Consider the following 20,532-nt stretch of genomic DNA (forward strand, 5'->3'; position numbering starts at 1 on the left):
GGTTGATATGTAACAGGTCATCAAGATTCACCTAGATGCTCAGATCCATGGTATAGATCCGTGCGGGTCCAAGACACCTGTACAGCACATAAATGTAGATAGCCCAATAGAATACATCTAGGCACCTGACCACACTTGATCTGGCCTGAAAGATAACTTACAATCACTGAATTTTGACATCGCACACCAGTCAATTAAGAGGTGCCAACTTAGCAGTGGACTTTCCTGGCATCTATCCAAGGAGTCACATGCCAGAATATTCTAGCGGCTCTCACATTAATATGTATTTGCGTGCATTGTTTTTGATTGCTCTAATCAGACTTGAAATGAATCCAAGAAGTTTCCTCAACTCAGAGACATTAATTCTTCAATGTTCCCCTCCCTCCAGGCTTTGTCTGAAGGCTGAATTTGCTATCTTATCTCCCTAGGTATGCGGAGACCAAAGCCAAGGAGCAGTTTTCCTGAGGGAATTTACGCTAATTCGAAGAGAGAGCCTTCATGAAGATTTCCTGTCTGACCTCTTGAATAGTCACAAAACTGAAGACCCGGTATAGTGTCTCTTTTATTTATTCTTAGAAACATTGTAGTTCCGTCGCTAATTTTGACTTGTGGTGGTGGTTGGTTTTAGCAAATCCGAAGAGGTCTGGATGGTATTTTCTCATATCCGTGACCAGAGGGAAGCAAAGCAATAGCTCAGTGGACAGACTGTATGGGGCAACATTCTACCCTCTCCTGGGTCTGGCAAGCCTCAAACATTTTACTTGAGCATTAAAGTTTGTTTGGGGCAACGTGTGGAGGATTCACATTAAAATAACTGATGTTTTGCCAGCGAGTCTGAATATGAAATGATAATCATTTAAATGAGTGAAGAAAAAAAAGGAGATTTATATGTAAATTTTTTTATGAGTCAGTGGAAATTCCACCATCTTCCCATACTGGTTTCTTTGTGGATATTTTTACTTCAAAGTGTTAGTCATATTTATTTTATGAAAGTTTGTTTCTCTGGTGGTGGTTTTGGAAAAAAAAAAAAAAATGAAAGTCTCCAAAGTGAACTCTGAGATGAAAACAAGTAGTATAGTTGACTGTTGATGTCAAGATTCAGGGTCCACTCTACTTGCAAATCAGGTCATAATTTGTATTCTGTGCTTTATTGTGAGAATTGGATGGATAACTTCGGAAAGTTTCAAATGTGGCTCTTCATTGTGATGACCTTGTGCTCGAAAGGGACCACACTGGAATTAGAGATTTCTTCTCCACTCAGAAAATAATGACTTAGGTCATGTCCAAAGCAAACACACAAGTGGCTTTATTTCTACCTCTTGTGTCCTGCCCCCTTATAGCCTCTCTCTGGAGGGTGTTTTGGGCACATTAATCTCACAAACTTCTAGATACTGAGTAAATCTGCTCTCTCAGTAGCCACTCATGGTCAGCTCTTACTGTTTCTGTCATGTCCATCTTCTCTGTGACAGACATTCATATTATTTTCAAAGCTTGTGCCCCAACATGGACAAGAACAGTGGGAAAGCTTCCCAAAGGAACTATAATTTTCATGTGGTTCATATATATATGTATTTCTCAGTAAACTCAGAAAATGCAGAGCCTGCCTATTAAACTTTTATTGTTTGCTCAAGGCTTTTTGTGTGTGTTATCTACTATGGTACACACACATTGCCACCTAAGTTTTATTACTTCTTTCTGAGAACATTATCTTGTCATTATATTTTAACTTTGCCCCACTTGGTGTTATGCAAAATCTGAACTATGTTAGCTCACTTCAGATTTGGTTTATGAAAAGTCCTGTTAAGTACTGCTCCGTGGATACCATATGCAAACCTCATAAGCAAGTCTAATTATTACGTAATTTATACCATAAAGGAAATTGAATAATATGAACTAGTTATGAACATAATGGAATTGTCATAGCGGTGCCACTAAAAACAATTTTGGTCACTTGGCAAGCATTGAAGGGTGTCATGAACATTATTATTACATAGTATTACATTGATTTACATCATAATGAAAACTGTTCATGCTTCAGAATTTTCTCAAACTCACTGAGGTCATAAGTAATTGAGTGGGCGGTAGCATTTAACCTGAAAGAGGAATTACCTACCAGCACAAATAGTCAGAACTGGGGTTGTATAAGAAAATGGCAGGGAAGAGAAAAGATCAAAGCTTCCTGAATACCAGAAGCTAATCCAGTCTCCTAATAAATTTATGTAATTCTAACAATTTCTTTGGAAGGTATGTCTCTCTATCTGAGAACTTTGCTTGGCCCATAGGATATAAAACTTTGCAAGTATAACTTTATTTTCTAGATAGGCATTGAAAGATCAATCACCACAGTCTCAGTGTTTGTCTAAGGGGAAGAGTTCAAACAGGAGTAGTTACTTGTATCAATAGCCAGAACAGTGAAATTCCCTTTGTGGCCAGGTATATATGAGTTTCTGCTACATCGCGGGGAAACTCTGCAACAGGATGGGGGAATCATCAAGGAGAAAACTTCCTGGTATAGGTTGCAAAACCACTTCACAAAGGCAAACGGGTAAGAGGAAAAATGGTTGAGTCATAATCTGTTTGTCCAATTCTATCTGCTTACAGTCTGCTTACAAGTAAGTTCTCCTTAATAGCCCAGGGACATCCATGATCATATTTCACTGCCCCTACCGGATTAGCAGCTCTACTCCTTGAGATAGGGATCCATGTTGACTCTCACCTCCTTAGCACCCACCCCTGCACTTGCATATGATAAGTGCTCAGTTGTGGCAAGTGTTGATGGAAAAAACCCACCATGACTATTCTTAGCTTTTTTTTTTTTAATTGAAAACATGGTGAGAATTCCATCACAGGCTACTCCTGAAAAGGGCCTTATATATGTGAAAATCCTTCTAAATGCAAAGTGTTCTTGTTAAAATAGTATGAATAACTTCAGTTTTTAATGAGGTGATGAAAGAACATTTGGGATTATCTTCATGATGTCCTTTCAAGTCAGTGTATATGTTTGTAACAAAGAATGTGAATACGGGGTTTGCCTACTGGAAATTTATAGTTGTGGAAGTAACAAATTTATCCCCAATATGTATAACATCTTGGACAGAAGTGGCATTCAGTGTAGGAAACACCCTGTCACACTTTTGTTTAAAATAATTGCTATCCTCATTTTAGGTCTTTCATTTTTCTTCTCTCATGACCTTTCTTTATCCTTTCAAATAATTTTTGAAAACCAGAGCAGCCTGACTTGACTTATTTGTGGATCTCTTTCACTCAAAAGTTTATTTTGGTCATTTTTGACCTTAAAGTGACACTTCCTCAACTAGGGTCTCTTGGCACAGATTGACTTTTACATTGAATTAGAAAAACTTTCTAGTTAACTTTCTCTCCAAGGGCTAATTCCACTCTCCACATTTTGAAAAGCAGTCTAAGGGAGCCATTTGTCTAGAATCCACAGCAGGCGACTAAACTTCTAATCATTGTCTGAAACTCTGCATGTATGTGATTTGCATTGTTTGCAGAAATAGGATGTTTGTCAAAGGCTGTTATTCATTATTGGAAGAGTGGAGGGATAGATCATGTTGTCTTTGATTGTGAGCTGGATACAAAATTCGGATAACAATTAACATGAAATTCACTACAAAATGGGATTTTCTTCAGTATGTAATTTAGGGCAAACCTCATTTGCCTGCAGCTTTGTGGTTCACAAAGCAGTTATTTAAGCCATCTTGTACCTAAATGAAAGTAATTTGAATAATTTCTTATTTAATAATAATTTATTATGTTATTTAAATTGAGGGTAGAATGTTCCTTTAATGACTAGTGAAATAGAGGTGAGCTTTCAGGAAGGGATGCTCAAAAAGGCCTATTTTTAATAATTGTGTGTGAAAAGGGAGTTTGTTTTTAAGGTCAAGTCGGTAATTCTCCAAAACTTAACTGAAACAAAAAATGCAGTTGATTAAAAACGGTTCTGCTTTAGAGAAAATTATTTTTTCTTACTCAGTTTAGGCAGGGGAGCTGGTAGGGACAAGTATTATTTCTATGAACTGAAAAATGAGTTCAACCAACACATAAACACTTACGTAAAATGGAATATAACTGTTTCCATATGTTCTCAAGGTGTTCACCACCCTCCTCCCCAACCTGCCAAGGGAAAGGAAACACTAGAATTTAACTGCTAACGTCTGAAGATAATAACTTAATTTGCTTAATTGTACTTCTCAACTGGCTACTATTTTAGAGTATTTAGTGGACCTAAGCACAAGGAGGTAGCCATGTGTCAAAAGCATTTAAGTTACTGAACGTGAGCAATGACCCCCCTTGTTGACCTCTCACTAGCATCTTCCCACCTGAACCTATTCCGCACGCCCTGGACAGAAAATCCTTTTCCCAGAACAAATAGTTGGATCTGTTTGTTCCCCCTAAGTGTTTGTGGAATAAAGAGTAGAAGGAATTAACATTTAATGGCAAATGTACACGCTCAAAGTGGCATGCGACTTCCCAAAGCCTTATTGATGAGGGACCAGCATATTTTTTTCTTAACTGATTTTATATAAAGAAGAAATGTGCAGTCATATTGAAGGAGCCAGGTGTTTAAAAAGTAGAAGTCCAGGGTGCCTGGGTGGCTCGGTCGGTTAATCGTCCGACTCTTGGTTTCAGCTCAGGTCATGATCTCACGGTTTGTGCATTCGAGCCCTGCATTGGGTTCTGTGCTGACAGCACAGAGCCTACCTGGGATTTTCTCTCTCCCTTTCTCTCTGCCTCTCTTCCACTCTCTCTGTTTCTCAAAATAAATAAACTTAAAAAAGATTTTAAATAAATAAGTAAATAATGGAAGTCCATTTCAATTCAATGTGTAATTTTTATGGCACACTTATAGGTATAACTTGAATTGGCGATCCCTTGGGAAAATATACTGAGACAGAAAGAGTAGATTTGGTTTCTAGTACATTTGCTAGTTCATGTTATATAATATGATGTCACCAAGAAAAAATCAGAACACCCTACAAATTATATATATGTCGCCCTTTGAGGGTTTTAAATATTTTACTTGCCTGTGTTTGCAAGACTTATCTAATGCATTCTGACTCTACCAGTCATGAACTGTTGAAAAAAATTACTGTAAGTTCAGTATATGAATATTTTATATAACTTCACATTTTCTGATTATTTTTTGATATTTGAAACCAGTACTCTACATCATTTCTACATTTCTGTCAGGACAGAGGAGGCTTGGAGAAGGCCAAATATGCACCAAGCACTTTCCTAAGGAGTTTATACAAATTTCTCAGAACAACCTGAGATAGGCAATAGTAGCTCCATTTTCGGTAGTGATGACCAATTGGTAATGTAATTTTTGAAAGATACCACTCATAATTGTAACAAAACTATAAGAATGTAGGTCTGAAAAAGATATTAAACCTTAATGGAATGTCAATGAATAACTCAAACATGGATTTTATTAATAGCATGCTAATACTCATTGAAGATATATGTTCAATATTACTAGTCATCAGGGATGTACAAATTAAAACAACAAGGATACAGCATTGATACCCATCAGATTGGCAAAAAATTAAGAGTTGACAAAGGCATTATCAGTGAGCAAGAAAGATAGTAAGACACAGTCCTATATTGCTGTTGGGGTATAAATCGGAATAGCCAGTTTAAAGAGCAACTTTCCAGTATCTGTAAAGTGGAGTATATGCGTGTCCTAAATCCCACCAATTTCTCTTTAGGAATGTACCCTAGAGAAACACTTACACAGATATCAACAAAGTGTTAAATGTTATGGCCTAAAATTGAAAGAAAACCTTAAATATTCATTAGAAGGTAAATAGATGAACTACTAGTGGTTTATTTAAAAAAGAAAATACTGTAGGCGCAGTTAAAATAAATGACTGGATCTGTATACATTGGATCAATCTCAAAAATATAGTGTTGAGGGGAAATGATACCACTTCATAATATATAATTTGTATCAATTTGAGTATCACATAAATATTTATTAGATGTTCAGAAGAAATGATTATGTAGAAAAACAAGGGTGCGAAAAATTTGCTCCAACAACGTCACGTTGGTGACTCTCTGCATAGGAAGAAAAGAAGGGCATCAGGTTGGGGCCATGTGCATGGTACACTTTAATCATATCCATATTTTATTTTTCAAAGAAGAATATGATAAGATGTTACTATATGTTTACATTGAGAATGGTCACAAAGAAAGTTTATTATTCCTTGCACTTTTTATGTTTGGAATATTTTTAAATACATGTATAATAAAACCTTCAGGGTAATGTCTGGCAAAAATCAGCACCAAATGAATGCTGTTTTTATTAGCAGTGGTTGAACTGGCAAATCATTGAAACAAAGTGACAAAACTCAGTGCCCAAGATTTAATATATACACTATTCCCATTTTTGCTTCAGAATATAATTAAGGAGTAGTCAAATGTATGACAACAGAATACAAGATCATGGGGCCTCCTATCAGTTCATGAACTGCAGCTCCAGTAAATACTGTCAGGATGATGAATCTCAGTATTTAAGGAGAAGGACTACTTCTTTACCCTTGACCTTTGTAATTAACTGGAAAAAAAAAAAAAACCCATTATCCTCAGGGGGAAAATTTTTTTTTCTTTTTCAATTTCTAATTTCTTTGCAACTTATACAGTTCCTATCTGTTGTTTATGAGATGTCCATCATTTGCTAGGATTCTGTCATTTACTGCAAACACAAATAGATACCAAGATTAATTATCTAAAGGGCACTGGAGGTAATATAATGTGAAGCATTAAAAATTTCAACTCTCGGGGTGTCTGGGTTGCTCAGTTGGTTAAGTTCCCGACTCTTGATTTCAGCTCAGGCCATGATCTCGCAGTTTGTGAGTTCAAGCCCCACATAGGGCTCTGCGCTGACAGTGGGGAGGCTGCTTGGGATTCTCTGTCTCCCTTTCTCTCTCTCTGCCCCTCCCCCACTTGCTCTCTATGTCTCAAAATAAATAAATAAATATTAAAAAAAACTCAACTCTCATGCAAGCAGATTTTTAAGAGCAATCAACCTCTCAAATAAAAAAATGTACTTCTTTTAAAAAATTAACATCAGTTAGAAATATATAAATAACAGGTGTGAATTTTAGGACCCTGTTAGAGTGCATTTTCAGGTTTCACACTCTGAGATCCTCCCCAAAGAAACTTTGTCAGCACTGATGAAATTTCAGTATTAAATAAATTCTTCCTAGTTCATTCCAACTTTGTTCCTTTAAACTAGTATTCAAATTCCTGAGATAGTCTCCACTGACAGTTATCCTAAAGTAAGCGAGAATACTTCGAAATGAATATCAGATATCTTCAGTAAAAGTTATAAATGTGAGGAGCTGACTCTTTGCTGCTTTTCTCTGGAACTTGGCTAATAAGCATAAACTCCTCAGATTTAAATTGCTCCTCAGAAAATCACTTGGGGCACCAAAGAATAATTTATTGCTTCCTTAATATAAAGAGCTAATTCATCTCGTGAAAAGACCAATAACTTTCAAAGGAGTTCCTCAGCTGTTCTAAGGTGGTACTGAAACTATCAGTCCGTGTGATGACTTTCAATGCCTATCTGTAACAGACCATTTTGATGACGTAGTTGTGTATGGAGGTGCTGTCCATCAGTAGCTGCAAGCAGCTGGGGCGGGGGTCGGCGGGGGGGGGGGGGTAGTTGCTGACTCCTCCAACAGCTGGACAAGGTCATTTGACACCAGGCATCTGTATAAGGAGACCCTGAGTAGAATCGGAGAGGTCAGAGGACAGCCTAATGGAATCTTGTAACTGAGAGTCCACATTCTGTCACTTGAATTTAAGAAAGTATGAAAGAATACTGTGGGTTGTGGGCAAGGACAAAATGACCTTTTGATGCAGCACATCCTTTTAAAGTTTATATAATCTTCTAATTGGATAGACATGATTTTTTTTAAGTAGGTGCTATTTCAGAGTAGGTAGAAATGTAGGCCTTTAAACTGAGATTGTAATTGGGTTGACCAATTGAAGCAAAAATTAAAAGGACATTATTTACTAGCATGATATTATTGCATAAATGTAATCTCCAAATGTTGGTTTTAAAATTCTGTATGCCATTCTACCTTCATTAATAGTAACTTTTTTTTTTAACAGTAACTTTTAAGTAAGAAGGTCATGTTTTTGTTCGGTTTAGAAAATAATAGCAATATTACTCAATGAAAAGTTTTGAAAGGAGTACATTTCAGTTTTTCTTTTTGTTATCTTATTAAGTTTGATTTCAACTTGATATTGACAAAGGACAAAACGAATACTCTCAAAAAAAAAAAAGATCTTTTACTTACATCACTTAAATATACATATGTAACTTCTGCTAAGCGAAGATATCTTTATCTACAATTAAATCGTTTTACCAAAACTAATAATGTGAGATTTGATGTAAAAGTGTCACTTATGGAGCCTAAGACCCGAGGAGAGGTTGTGTTGTTGGGATGAGAGGCTTTATTTCGAACTGGCTGTGAGACTTCAGGCAAGTCATGTATCTTCCTGAACCTCATTTTCCTGACTTTTAAAATAAATACACTCTGGATGGCTTTGCACCTCTAGAATACTGCACCTCAAAGTAGATATTTAATGGAAACTTCAGATTCCTTAACATTGTTATTTGATGATGTATTTTTACAGAATTAAAAAAATGTTTATTTATTTTTGAGAGAAAGAGAGAGAGAGAGAGAGAGAGAGAGAGAGAGAGAGAGAGAGAGAGAGGGAATCCCAAGCAGGCTCCTCACTGTCAGCACAGAGCCTAATGCGGGGTTCAAACCCACAAACCGTGAGATCGTGAGCTGAGCTTGAAACCAAGAGTTGAATGTTTAACTGATTGAGCCACCCAGGCACCTCATGATATTTTTTGATTACCACTCAAGTTATCTTTTATGTCAGAACCGGTTATGTGTTTCTAGATTCAGATCTTCCTACACCTGTAATAGATTCACCTTCCTTCCCAGTTCTCTACAAATACCCACTGTCTGCCTATGCAATCTACATGTACCTTTACCAACATAATATCGTTGAAAGCTCCACGTTGCCCTTCACATAATGAGTACTTGTATGTCAAAGCCAATTATATGTTTCAGGAAAGCTGAGTTCCTCAAACACAGTTTAATGTCAAAACCCCTTAGTGTGGTCCCTCCTTAACTTTAACCTTATTTCTGACAACATCCATTTAGACCTTCTTCACTCCAGCTCGCTGAGACCACGCTTTGTTCCCATATGCAATTATCAGCTCAGGGCTTTGCTCATAGGGCCTGTTCCTGGTATGTCCTTCTTCCCTCTTCTCTAGACTTGTCTTTATTGACCCAGCTCAAGTTTCCCTTGCTCCAGGAAACTGGCTCACAGCATGGGCTTGTCTCTCCAAATTCCTACAGCATTTCACCATCTTTGCTTATGGAGCCAGCCAGGGCTCTGCCTTCTCAGGCTGCCCAGAGAACACTATGCAAATGTGAAGAGTTCATGACTCAGGCTCAGGACAGTCCACTGTCAGTCCACAATCTACAGGGATGATCTGCCCAAGGGAGAATATTAGTGCAAGTCTGGGAAAAGAAACAGGAAATTGTGAAATCTCAGAGGGTCGAGTATGGTGGAGGGATGGAGGAGAGGGGAAGGGCAAGTGAGGGTTTGACTAGAGGTGCACTGGGGCACAAGGCAGTCAGAAAATTCAGACTAGGAGTTAATTCTGGGGTCCCGTTCCAAGAATATTGCCCATTGGTTGTAGCATCCCTCCTACTTTGTGTCTCTATTTATGTTTTCATATATATAGACCATCTTCCCTAGATATCTTTTAAACAAGGACTATGTTTTACAATACTTGGTTTGCCCAGCACACAGAAGAGTGTGTGAAGAATAATAATAATAACACAACAATGAAAATAACAACAATGAGAATATGAACTGTCGTTTATTGTCCATACTTTCTGTACCAGGTGTTTCCTAAAGCACTTTGCATTCATATTTAATTAATCCTAAGAAGAGGGTGCTATCCCCTCCTAACAGGTGAAGAAATGAAGAAGGAAAGTAACTTCCACAGGGTCACAAAACTTAATTGTTACATAAATGATTAAAATACTGTACGTGTAAAGAGTAGGGATTGATCTCAGCAACCATTTACTGAGCACCTAGTCATACTAGTCTAGGTGCTACCAGGGTATAAAGAGCTGAATTAAGCAGCGCTTGCTTTCTAGGAGTGTAAACCATCAACACTTTAATTCTAACTGTGGAAATGTTTTTGTTTTTGGATAAGGTCACCAGGGTAATGGCAGAGCACTTAGATTATGAGTATCACTTTAGAATACCTCATCCTTTTAACAGGAAAGTCTTCAGAAATAGCACTTGATTTATTTTGTTTTTTTAAAGGGTTGGACTTGATTATGTATGAAGCAGGTTCAAAGGAGCTGCTGAACACACTACATTTCAGGTGGACTTTATTTGAGTTTGAATTAGATTCCCTTGCAGAGTTATTGCTTCGCACACTCCATTGCCCTTTAATGGATATGAGTGGATGTATGTTCAGATGGCTGCTTGCCTCCAGTTTGAAAGTGCAATTTAAGTGGATTCGTTTGGAAGTATGACCAGTTACCATTGCTGGTGAGTGTTCCAAGTTTCTATGGAGACAACTGATCTTCATGTGTTACATATTGGCCCCAAAGTATGAATGAGTGTGTGTGTGGAGAATATACATAAGAAGGTATGTTAAATAAGTTGCTAAAAACTATGGTGTCCTGTGCTGAACTCCAATATGGTATAATTCTTAGGAAGGGCAGAAAGAAAGGTCCTTAGCTTTTCAAGTGCCCTACCTCCTTGGCAACTCACAATTTATGCCACTCATGGGAATTTGGCTACAAGACTGTGCCATTTAGTATTCAGTCCACTGCATGTAACTGGAACATCCCCAAATAGTAGTATAAGTGTATACATTTGTTTCTCTTCTATGTAAAAGAAATTTTCCAGGGATAGAAATTTCAGGACCAGTGTGAACAAAGGTGCTAGGGACCCAGACTCATGCCATTTTTCTCCTAAATCATCTTAGCCTCTGCCTCCCTTTCCCAAGGACTCCCTTGTGTTCCAAAATGGCTACCAGAGCTCCAGCCATTCCTATTCTAGGCAATGAGATAGAGGAAGGGACAAAAAATAAGGTGCTAATGCATAAAAAGGTATATACCAGCTGGCTCCTAAGCCAGAAGCTGCCACTTAGCATCTCCTCCAAATAGCTCACTGGCATGAACTTAGCTACATAGCCATGTAGAGGATGCAGGGGAACCAGGGTCACACAACCTTTGTCCTGGGCAGCTATATACTTAGTTTAAGGATGAAGAGAGAAAGAATTTTGGAGTGAGGAGCCAGTGGCCTTTCCCATAATGATACACTAAGTGGGATGATAATTGAACTGAATCCTTAGTTTATATACTGAATACAAATTCACTTTGCAGTGGCTTCAAGATTTTTTGGAGTAATAAAATTGTTCTGGAATCAGATAGTAGTGATGGTTGCACGATATGCTGAAAACCACTGACGTCTCTACTTTCTTTTTTTATTAAATTTTTTAAACGTTCATTTATTATTGAGACACTGAAACAGAGCGTGAATGGAAGAGGGGCAGAGAGAGAGGGGGAGACACGAGTCCAAAGCAGGTTCCAGGCTCTGAGCTGTCAGCACAGAGCCCAGCACAGAGCTCAAACCCACGAACCGTGAGATCATGACCTGAGCCAAAGTTGGATGTTTAACCGACTGCCCAGGCACCCCCTGAAGTCTATACTTTAAAAGGGTGGATATCATGGTATATGAATCATATCTCCATTAAAAAAACAAACAAACAAAACTCTGGGGTCTGTGAAATTTTTCAATCTAAGACCAATGACACAGAGGCACAAATCTTTATTTCCCAGAACATAAGGAGGGTAGCTCAAAAGAGAGATCAAAGGCTATGACAACATGGCTCAGTGGTTCTCTTTGATAGATGGGGAACTGCCCCCATGCCGTACTCCCTGCCTGGTGCTGAGTGCAAGGGACATGCAGGAGAATGGGTTGAGCTTTGGAGCAGCTAGTTGTGATTATGACAGTGACAAGTATGGCAATAGCAAACACTTCTCCATCAGACATTGGCTAAATTTGTTACATATGTGATCATCATAATGGCAAACTCTTCAGTTAATATCAGGATAATCCTTATAAGGAAACTGAGGCACATATTTGTTAACTAACTTTTCAAGGTCACACTTCGTATACAGTAGAACCTGGTTTCAAATCCAATAGTCTGGCTTCGTGATCTATGCTCCTAACTGCTATACTACACTTACAGGCTTTCTCCTGCTATCTAAAGTCATCTCTCCCATTTTAAGGGAGAAGTCCCCTTCTTTTATGGGTTTTGTGATTTTTATAATATATATTTAAAATTAGATTAGATTATAGTTATTCAAGTTATTTTATTAACACTGGATATCTTCTGTCTCAAGATTGCCTCATTGATTTTCATACTCAATGCTGTCCTGAACTAACTAGGAGCATGAGGTCAATTATCAAGACACACACACACACACACACACACACACACACACACACACACACACAGTTGAAGAAGGTGACCTACTCTACCAGGCTTGTTTTTAATTAGATATGTAAAGCACATATTTCCTGTGTCTAACCTGATATGATGCAATAAGACAAATTTATTTAATTTTTCTTTTCTTCCAGATGATCCCATATGGTCCTTGTAAATGTATGGTTTGCTTTTGAAAGGCAAAGCATCTTTTTTTTTTGAAAAAACATAGAAGTTGTTTGTAGTTTTCTGACCATTTAGGGTATGGATGTTTATTGTACTCTTATTTCTGTAATTAAACAATGCATGCAAATTGAAAAAGTTTATTTTTGAGGCAGTTCAAAGCTTGGGCAGTTCTACCTTGGAGTAGAAATACACTTTCAAAATGTACGTACATGGAATTCTTCTGTGTGTATTCAGTACACATGATATGTACAACACGAACTAAAATCTGGAGAAACACATTTACAAAAGTGTAAATTTGACTGGGTTTCCCCTTTACGAGGATGCTGCCTTATACTTATGAAGTAGGATATTTTTGTGTACTTATTGCTTATCTGATTCTACACCATTTTACTTACTCTATGACTATGTTAGGGCAAACATTAGGACAAAAATAGTCCAAATTTCATAATTGCAAAACCAAAAATCACACATAGGTATATGCAATCTCAATAGAAATATAGTAAAAGTATAGTTTTAATGGAAGACAGTGAGAATCTTACCTGGTTTTTTAAAGCTTAGTGAATATCCACTATCTCCAAAGAAAGAGAACGACTATTATAAACTTATAAAACTATTTTTGAACATGTGTATTTCAGAATTTATAATTTTTCCTACTCAAATACAGATGCGGTGGGTATAAGTGGGGCAGTCACACATTCAGGTGTGCAAAAGAGTGACTTTGGTTGCCTTTTGTAATCAAATTTTCCTTTTTATTTTGTGTTTTATACCACCCTTGTCCCATTTATCCTGATGTAGAAGTTAATTTAGTCCCTTCTGGGTGAATTTAGTACAAGTTAGTGATTTGGGTCCAGGATTGTTTCTGTTGTATGTGCCCATTGCCTTGCCCCCATTCCCTGGGAAGCATACATAAATGCCACTGCAGAGAAGAGGGGAGAGGTGTATGATTCTAATCTGGCCCTTCACTCAGGGTCGTCTTCTTTTTTTTTTTTTTCAATATATGAAGTTTATTGTCAAATTGGTTTCCATACAACACCCAGTGCTCATCCCAAAAGGTGCCCTCCTCAATACCCATCACCCACCCTCCCCTCCCTCCCACCCCCCATCAACCCTCAGTTTGTTTTCAGTTTTTAAGAGTCTCTTATGCTTTGGCTCTCTTCCACTCTAACCTCTTTTTTTTTTTTTTTTTCCTTCCCCTCCCCCATGGGTTTCTCTTAAGTTTCTCAGGATCCACATAAAAGTGAAACCATATGGTATCTGTCTTTCTCTGTATGGCTTATTTCACTTAGCATCACACTCTCCAGTTCCATCCACGTTGCTACAAAGGGCCATATTTCATTCTTTCTCATTGCCACGTAGTACTCCATTGTGTATATAAACCACAATTTCTTTATCCATTCATCGGTTGATGGACATTTAGGCTCTTTCCATAATTTGGCTATTGTTGAGAATGCTGCTATAAACATTGGGGTACAAGTACCCCATGCATCAGTACTCCTGTATCCCTTGGGTAAATTCCTAGCAGTGCTGCTGCTGGGTCATAGGGTAGGTCTATTTTTAATGTTTTGAGGAACCTCCACACTGTTTTCCAGAGTGGCTGCACCGGTTTGCTTTCCCACCAACAGTGCAAGAGGGTTCCCGTTTCTCCACATCCTCTCCAGCATCTATAGTCTCCTGATTTGTTCATTTTGGCCACTCTGACTGGCATGAGGTGGTATCTGAGTGTGGTTTTGATTTGTATTTCCCTGATGAGCGATGTTGAGCATCTTTTCATGTGCCTGTTGGCCATCCGGATGTCTTCTTTAGAGAAGTGTCTATTCATGTTTGCTGCCCATTTCTTCACTGCATTATTTGTTTTTTGGGTGTGGAGTTTGGTGAGCTCTTTATAGATTTTGGATACTAGCCCTTTGTCCGATATGTCATTTGCAAATATCTTTTCCCATTCCGTTGGTTGCCTTTTAGTTTTGTTGGTTGTTTCCTTTGCTGTGCAGAAGCTTTTTATCTTCATAAGGTCCCAGTAGTTCATTTTTGGTTTTAATTCCCTTGCCTTTGTGGATGTGTCAAGTAAGAGATTGCTACGGCTGAGGTCACAGAGGTCTTTTCCTGCTTTCTCCTCTAGGGTTTTGATGGTTTCCTGTCTCACATTCAGGTCCTTTATCCATTTTGAGTTTATTTTTGTGAATGGTGTGAGAAAGTGGTCTAGTTTCAACCTTCTGCATGTTTCTGTCCAGTTCTCCCAGCATCATTTGTTAAAGAGACTGTCTTTTTTCCATTGGATGTTCTTTCCTGCTTTGTCAAAGATGAGTTGGCCATACGTTTGTGGGTCTAGTTCTGGGGTTTCTATTCTATTCCATTGGTCTATGTGTCTGTTTTTGTGCCAATACCATGCTGTCTTGATGATGACAGCTTCGTAGTAGAGGCTAAAGTCTGGGATTGTGATGCCTCCTGCTTTGGTCTTCTTCTTCAAAATTACTTTGGCTATTCGGGGCCTTTTGTGGTTCCATATGAATTTTAGGATTACTTGTTCTAGTTTCGAGAAGAATGCTGGTGCAGTTTTGATTGGGATTGCATTGAATGTGTAGATAGCTTTGGGTAGTATTGACATTTTGACAATATTTATTCTTCCAATCCATGAGCACGGAATGTTTTTCCATTTCTTTATATCTTCTTCAATTTCCTTCAGGGTCTTCTTAATCCCACTGGTTCTTGGTATAGATCAAGTCTATGGTCACTCAACAGGAGACTTGAGGTAAAGGGAAAGGCAGCTTGGACCTCCTACCAGTGGTGATCAAGCTCTGGATCCTTGCTACTAATACCTGCCAAGGTGTAAACTCATCCATCAGATTTCCAGTGAGAACCGTCCACCCTTGTCAATGTTATCAGTCATTATCAGTGATGAACATTTTGACAGACAGACCACCACGTTCTCTTTCTCTGAAAATCCCCAAGTCCTTCTGGAATCTAAAGGGTATTTTAGATGCTACTCTAGATCCAATGGAGATCAGAGTTGAGGGTGTGGACATAAGAGTTTGGAGTCTCTTTCATTCCTACATCCATATATCATGTTACCATTTCTCCTCTGGTCACCAAAACGGCATGAGGACTTTTGTCTGAAGTCTAATATTTCTTTCCACTGAGACAAAGTGGGCAATGCCTTTTTGTCTCTAAGATCCCCAAACTTAAAAATTAAAGGAAGGGTACACGCTGCCCTTTTTTTCCAAGCAAGACTTTCTGGGGAGCAAGAAGGGCATACAGCTTCCAGAGACATCTAACTCTCTTGAATTGTCTCCATACTCAACCTTCTCAGCCTCTATAGAAAGTTCTCATCATATAGAGTTAGTTGGAGGAAAGGAGCATGGGGAAAAAATAATAAGCTAGATTATATCTATTATCAAATATAGATATTTAACAGGAGATTCAGCATTTGAATTTAGAATTCAGTAATTCAACACCTTCACTCTCTGGCCTGGTCTGATAATCTCTCACCTGAGATTAATGGCGACTCCATGTTTTGTGAAGCAAATGGGGAAAAATCAATGAACACTTCAAAGAGTTATTCTACCCCTCTAACTTATGTGTAGCACTCCGTAAACTAAACAAAACTGAACAAGTCTGACTAATTTACAGGTTGGTCGACTTTGTGCATACTTTCATTGCTTCGGTTGCAGTTTTAAAGATTACTGTGAAAATTTCCATTATTTGAATTTGCACTATGGAATTAAATTTTACATAGTTGTATCAAGAACAAGCCAATTAAATACTTTGACTAGGGGAAAAACATTTTAATTATGATTTAAAATAAGGGTACTTTTTCTCAGATAGGATTTAGTTATAAACTTTCCTTGCTGCCTTGTTTTCCCAGTACTGTCTACAAGAGGGTGAGATTATTCATCATCCAAGAATAATTCCTCAGTGGAATGAATGCTGGCAGAAATGATGGGCATTTGATTTTCTTTGAATAAATTCTAAAGGTCATTTCCCTTGCATACATTTCTTGTTCTCTGAATAAGTGTTCAAAAGGGGTTTAAAGTCTGATAACAACTTTGGCCTAAAATAGTTATGCACACTAAAAATGATGCATACGACCTCTACCTCATGATACCAAAGAAGGCATAGAGATCTGACCTTTAAACGCCTGGAAGAAGAAATTAATTTAAACAAGTTTCAGACTGGTTGGGTATAGTGAAAGAGGTAGAAATTTTCATCAAGTTTATCTAGGGTTGCTCAAGTATTTCCTACAGAGAACCTTTGCTTGGATTTTTTTTAATTACTAATATCAAAATATAAGTTTCCTATTTTCCAGGAGTCAGAGAAGAAGGACATCCATTTGCATTTTACCTACTGTTAGGGGCTTTCATCATAGCAAATACCTAGCCCTGACCTACTATAGAGGTTAGGCAGTTTTTAGTAACTGAGGAGTAGTCAGACAGAAACAGACTCAGCCTATTTAGTAACAAACTATTTTCATGTAGGAGTGGCAGTCAGTTGACCAGCATTTTCACAAACTGTGTGGAGAAGGAAAAAAAATAGGAAGTAGCGATGTTATTCCTTGAAAGTCATGTTTTCTGGCTTGAGAACTCATTCATTTATCTAAAAATCACATACTGACTAGCCAGGAGATCCAGAACATGGTCAAGTCAGAAAGTAATTAAAATGGGAGCCATAAAAGTAGTAATTACTTACAAAGGCCCTTTGGTCTCTCATTATGGCTGTGTTACTCTAACTTTGCATTTGATTCCAAGTGGATTAATTGGCATAGCTATGGCTAACAGATTGTAAGGTAGCCCCGTTCCCACCTCCTGGGTGTTTATGGTCTCATATAATTCCTTCCCCTTAAGTTTGGACAAAGCCAATGAGTTGCTTCTTACCAACACAATATGGCAAAGGTGATAGGATGTCATTCCTGTGATTATGTTACACAGGACTCTATCTTGCTAGAAGACTTACTTAAGAGGCTTGCTCTCCTTCCTGCTAGCTTTGAAGAGACAAGCTACTGTGAGTCCTACAGATACCGGAAGTGAATTCTTTAAACAACTTGAAAAGCTCTGAAGTTGAGGCACCTGGGTGGCTCAGTTGATTAAATGTCTGACTCTTGATTTGGGCTCAGGTCATGATTTCATGGTTTGTGGGATGGAGGCCCAATTGAGGGATCGAACCCCACATTGGGCTCTGCACTGACATTGCAGAGCCTGCTTGGGATTCTCTCTCTGCCCTTCCCCTGCTTGTGCACATTCTCTCTCAAAAAAAGCTCGGAAGTGAACCCTTGCCCAAGTGAGCCACCAGATGAGAACCCAGCCCTGGCTAGCACTTTGTAGCCTTACAGAGGACCCAGCTAAGCCATGCTCAGACCTGCTGACCCCTAGAAACTATGAGATAATAAATATGTGTTGTGTTTAGGCTTTAAGTTTGTGGTGGTTTGCTATGCACTATAGCAAACTAACACAACTGCTTTCTTAAACTCTAAAAGAGAGGTATCGATACTTGAATCAGGTACTGATAGCTACAAGAAAAGAGACAACTGACAAGTAATGAGACAAAATATATGAGAACATAAATCATACACAATATAAGAACAAAAGATATAATCTCAAAAAAAATCACATTGCTGCCTGAACCAATACAGCATAGAAACTAGGAGTCTTATACACTAATATAATCTCTGAAAGCTTAATTGAACAAGAAATGACATTCATAGTTACGAATGAGTCCACAAACAGCAATATATCATGTAAGACACATTCTATTCAAGAAGGTAGTGATCTGTGTAATACAAAAATCCAAATACCAAAAAAAAAAAAAATCATAATCATTGACATAGCATTGGATGTGTTTGACCATGGATCTTGGAATTATTTGATAATTTAATATTTATCCTAGCATTCTAAGAGATCAAAGCAACAAAATACTCAAAATCAAAAACTTATAAATGCCTTTCTCACAATGTAATACGTCAGAATGCTTATAGAACATGAAATGAGAATTTTAAGTTATAAATAAATACTTGAGCTTAAAAGTCAAGGATCACTTACTTCCACATAGCCTGTGGAGAGCATGGCCTCTGTTTCCAAGCTAGAATTAGTAACAATAAAGAATGCTGATAACAATATTGGGCCATGGGTTGGTTTGTCCCTTGGTGCAAAGAATATGAGAGGGAGGGAGGTTCCTTGGTTTATGGAAGAGGTAGTAAGGGAAAAAACTATCTAATACTTATTTAAAAGGCCCAAACTTGATGCACATTTATATAACTATGCTGTAAATCCACTTGAGGTTTATTTTTCATGGCCTTCTCTATGTCTCATGATGTTTAGAGTCAGAAGAGGTGGTACAAGTAAATGTTGGAAATGCCCTGGATCATGCAGAAATTTGAAGCCCTATAATCTGGGTTCAGCTCAAACATACAACGGTCATGCCACCTGTCTGGGATTTAGTGTCACCAGTTGTGAAATGGGGATAATAGTCTCTACATAAAAGTAGATTATGCATCATCAACCCTTTTGACGCACTCTTTGTAGGAAAAAAAAAATTTTTTTTGCAGTAACTTTGCAAATGGTATTGATTTCAGAAAAGAAAAAAAAAAAAGAACTTGCCTAAAACATTTATGAAGCCCTTAAGATGAAAAGTTTTGAGAAGAATCTCTTCATGTAATTTGGGTGTGTGTTGTATTTCGGCTTATAAAAGCACTTTTCATTGCAGATGATCATTTGACCTTCTTGGTTATTCTGGGAGGTTGGTATTATCAGCATGTCACGTCAACAGTGCTTCTTATTGCTTGTAGTATGTGCATGTGTGCACATGCACACACACACATTATTGATTAAAGGACAGAGTTGCACCGTGTGTCATAACTGGCGAATGGTGAAACCAGGACTGAGACCAGGCTTTTGACTAAATCCCATTCTAACTCTGAAGTACTTCAATGGAAGGACATCACTTACTTATGAGCAGAAGTAGTCATCCCCAGAGAGGAGAGGTGCTTCTGAGTCACCACACTGCCTTTTCATCAGCAACTGTGTCATGTTCCCACTCAGGGACTCACATCTGGAGAGATGCTGTACCTCACTCACAGGCTTAACGGACTGCTCTCTGTCCATGCAGAATTCCAGGTAAATAAGGAAGCCCTTGTCATCATCCTCTTTCTACTATTTCTGCTATTACTGGAGTCCATTCCTCATAGAAGATGGTAAAAACATGGTCTTTATCCTTGCTTCTGGAGCCCTGACGCTAATTAACTCTCATTTAAAATATGGTTACTCTGTGAAAAACCTATTAGATTCTAAACAGAGAACAAAGTTTAAACATGACCTGAACATATGTTCATATTGGGGACTATTCATTTTTAAAATTATATAAATATCTGAAGGGTTTAAGTTTCTAAATATAATAAGTAAAATAATAAGTTTGCACAAAAATGTATCTAACACAGCCTCTGTTTTGGACCAAAAAGGAAAAAAAATGTACATATCTGTGTACATTTATAGAAGCATAGAAGCATAGAGAAACATGAAAGGAGAGATAGTACATGAGAAAAGTTGGAACTTACTGATTTCTTTTTTTATATCTATATTTTTTCACTTGTAACAAGGATCAAATAGTAATTCTGTTATTTAAAATTGTCCAATAAATATAAAATAAGAAAGATGGATGAAAGAAAAGGAGAAAGGGAGAAGGGATGGAAAATGAGGAATCATTCTACAGCTGACAAGGACCTCATTTGCTTAGCTCATAGATATAATTTATATTGTTTGTCATTATGAAAGAAATAAGAATATATTGTA

The 20,532-nt window shown here is 37.8% G+C and overlaps 1 protein-coding gene across 5 annotated transcripts in view; it reads left to right on the plus strand.

Moving 5' to 3' along the window:
- ADAMTSL1 (ADAMTS like 1) overlaps positions 1–20,532 on the plus strand; it is an 885,884-nt gene that overhangs the window by 246,672 nt on the left and 618,680 nt on the right. For all 5 annotated transcript variants that reach the window (XR_015243567.1, XM_086685377.1, XM_086685374.1 and 2 more), the window contains exon 2: positions 429–548. Coding sequence is in view for 4 of the 5 variants with exons in the window: in XM_086685377.1 (XP_086541503.1) it covers positions 429–548 (120 nt within the window). In the remaining variant the exon portion in view is untranslated. The remainder of the gene's footprint in view (positions 1–428; positions 549–20,532) is intronic.

This window comes from Puma concolor, chromosome D4 (genome assembly GCF_028749965.1).
Source record: "Puma concolor isolate L17-30 chromosome D4, mPumCon1.1.hap2, whole genome shotgun sequence".
Taxonomy (NCBI): Eukaryota; Metazoa; Chordata; class Mammalia; order Carnivora; family Felidae; genus Puma; species Puma concolor.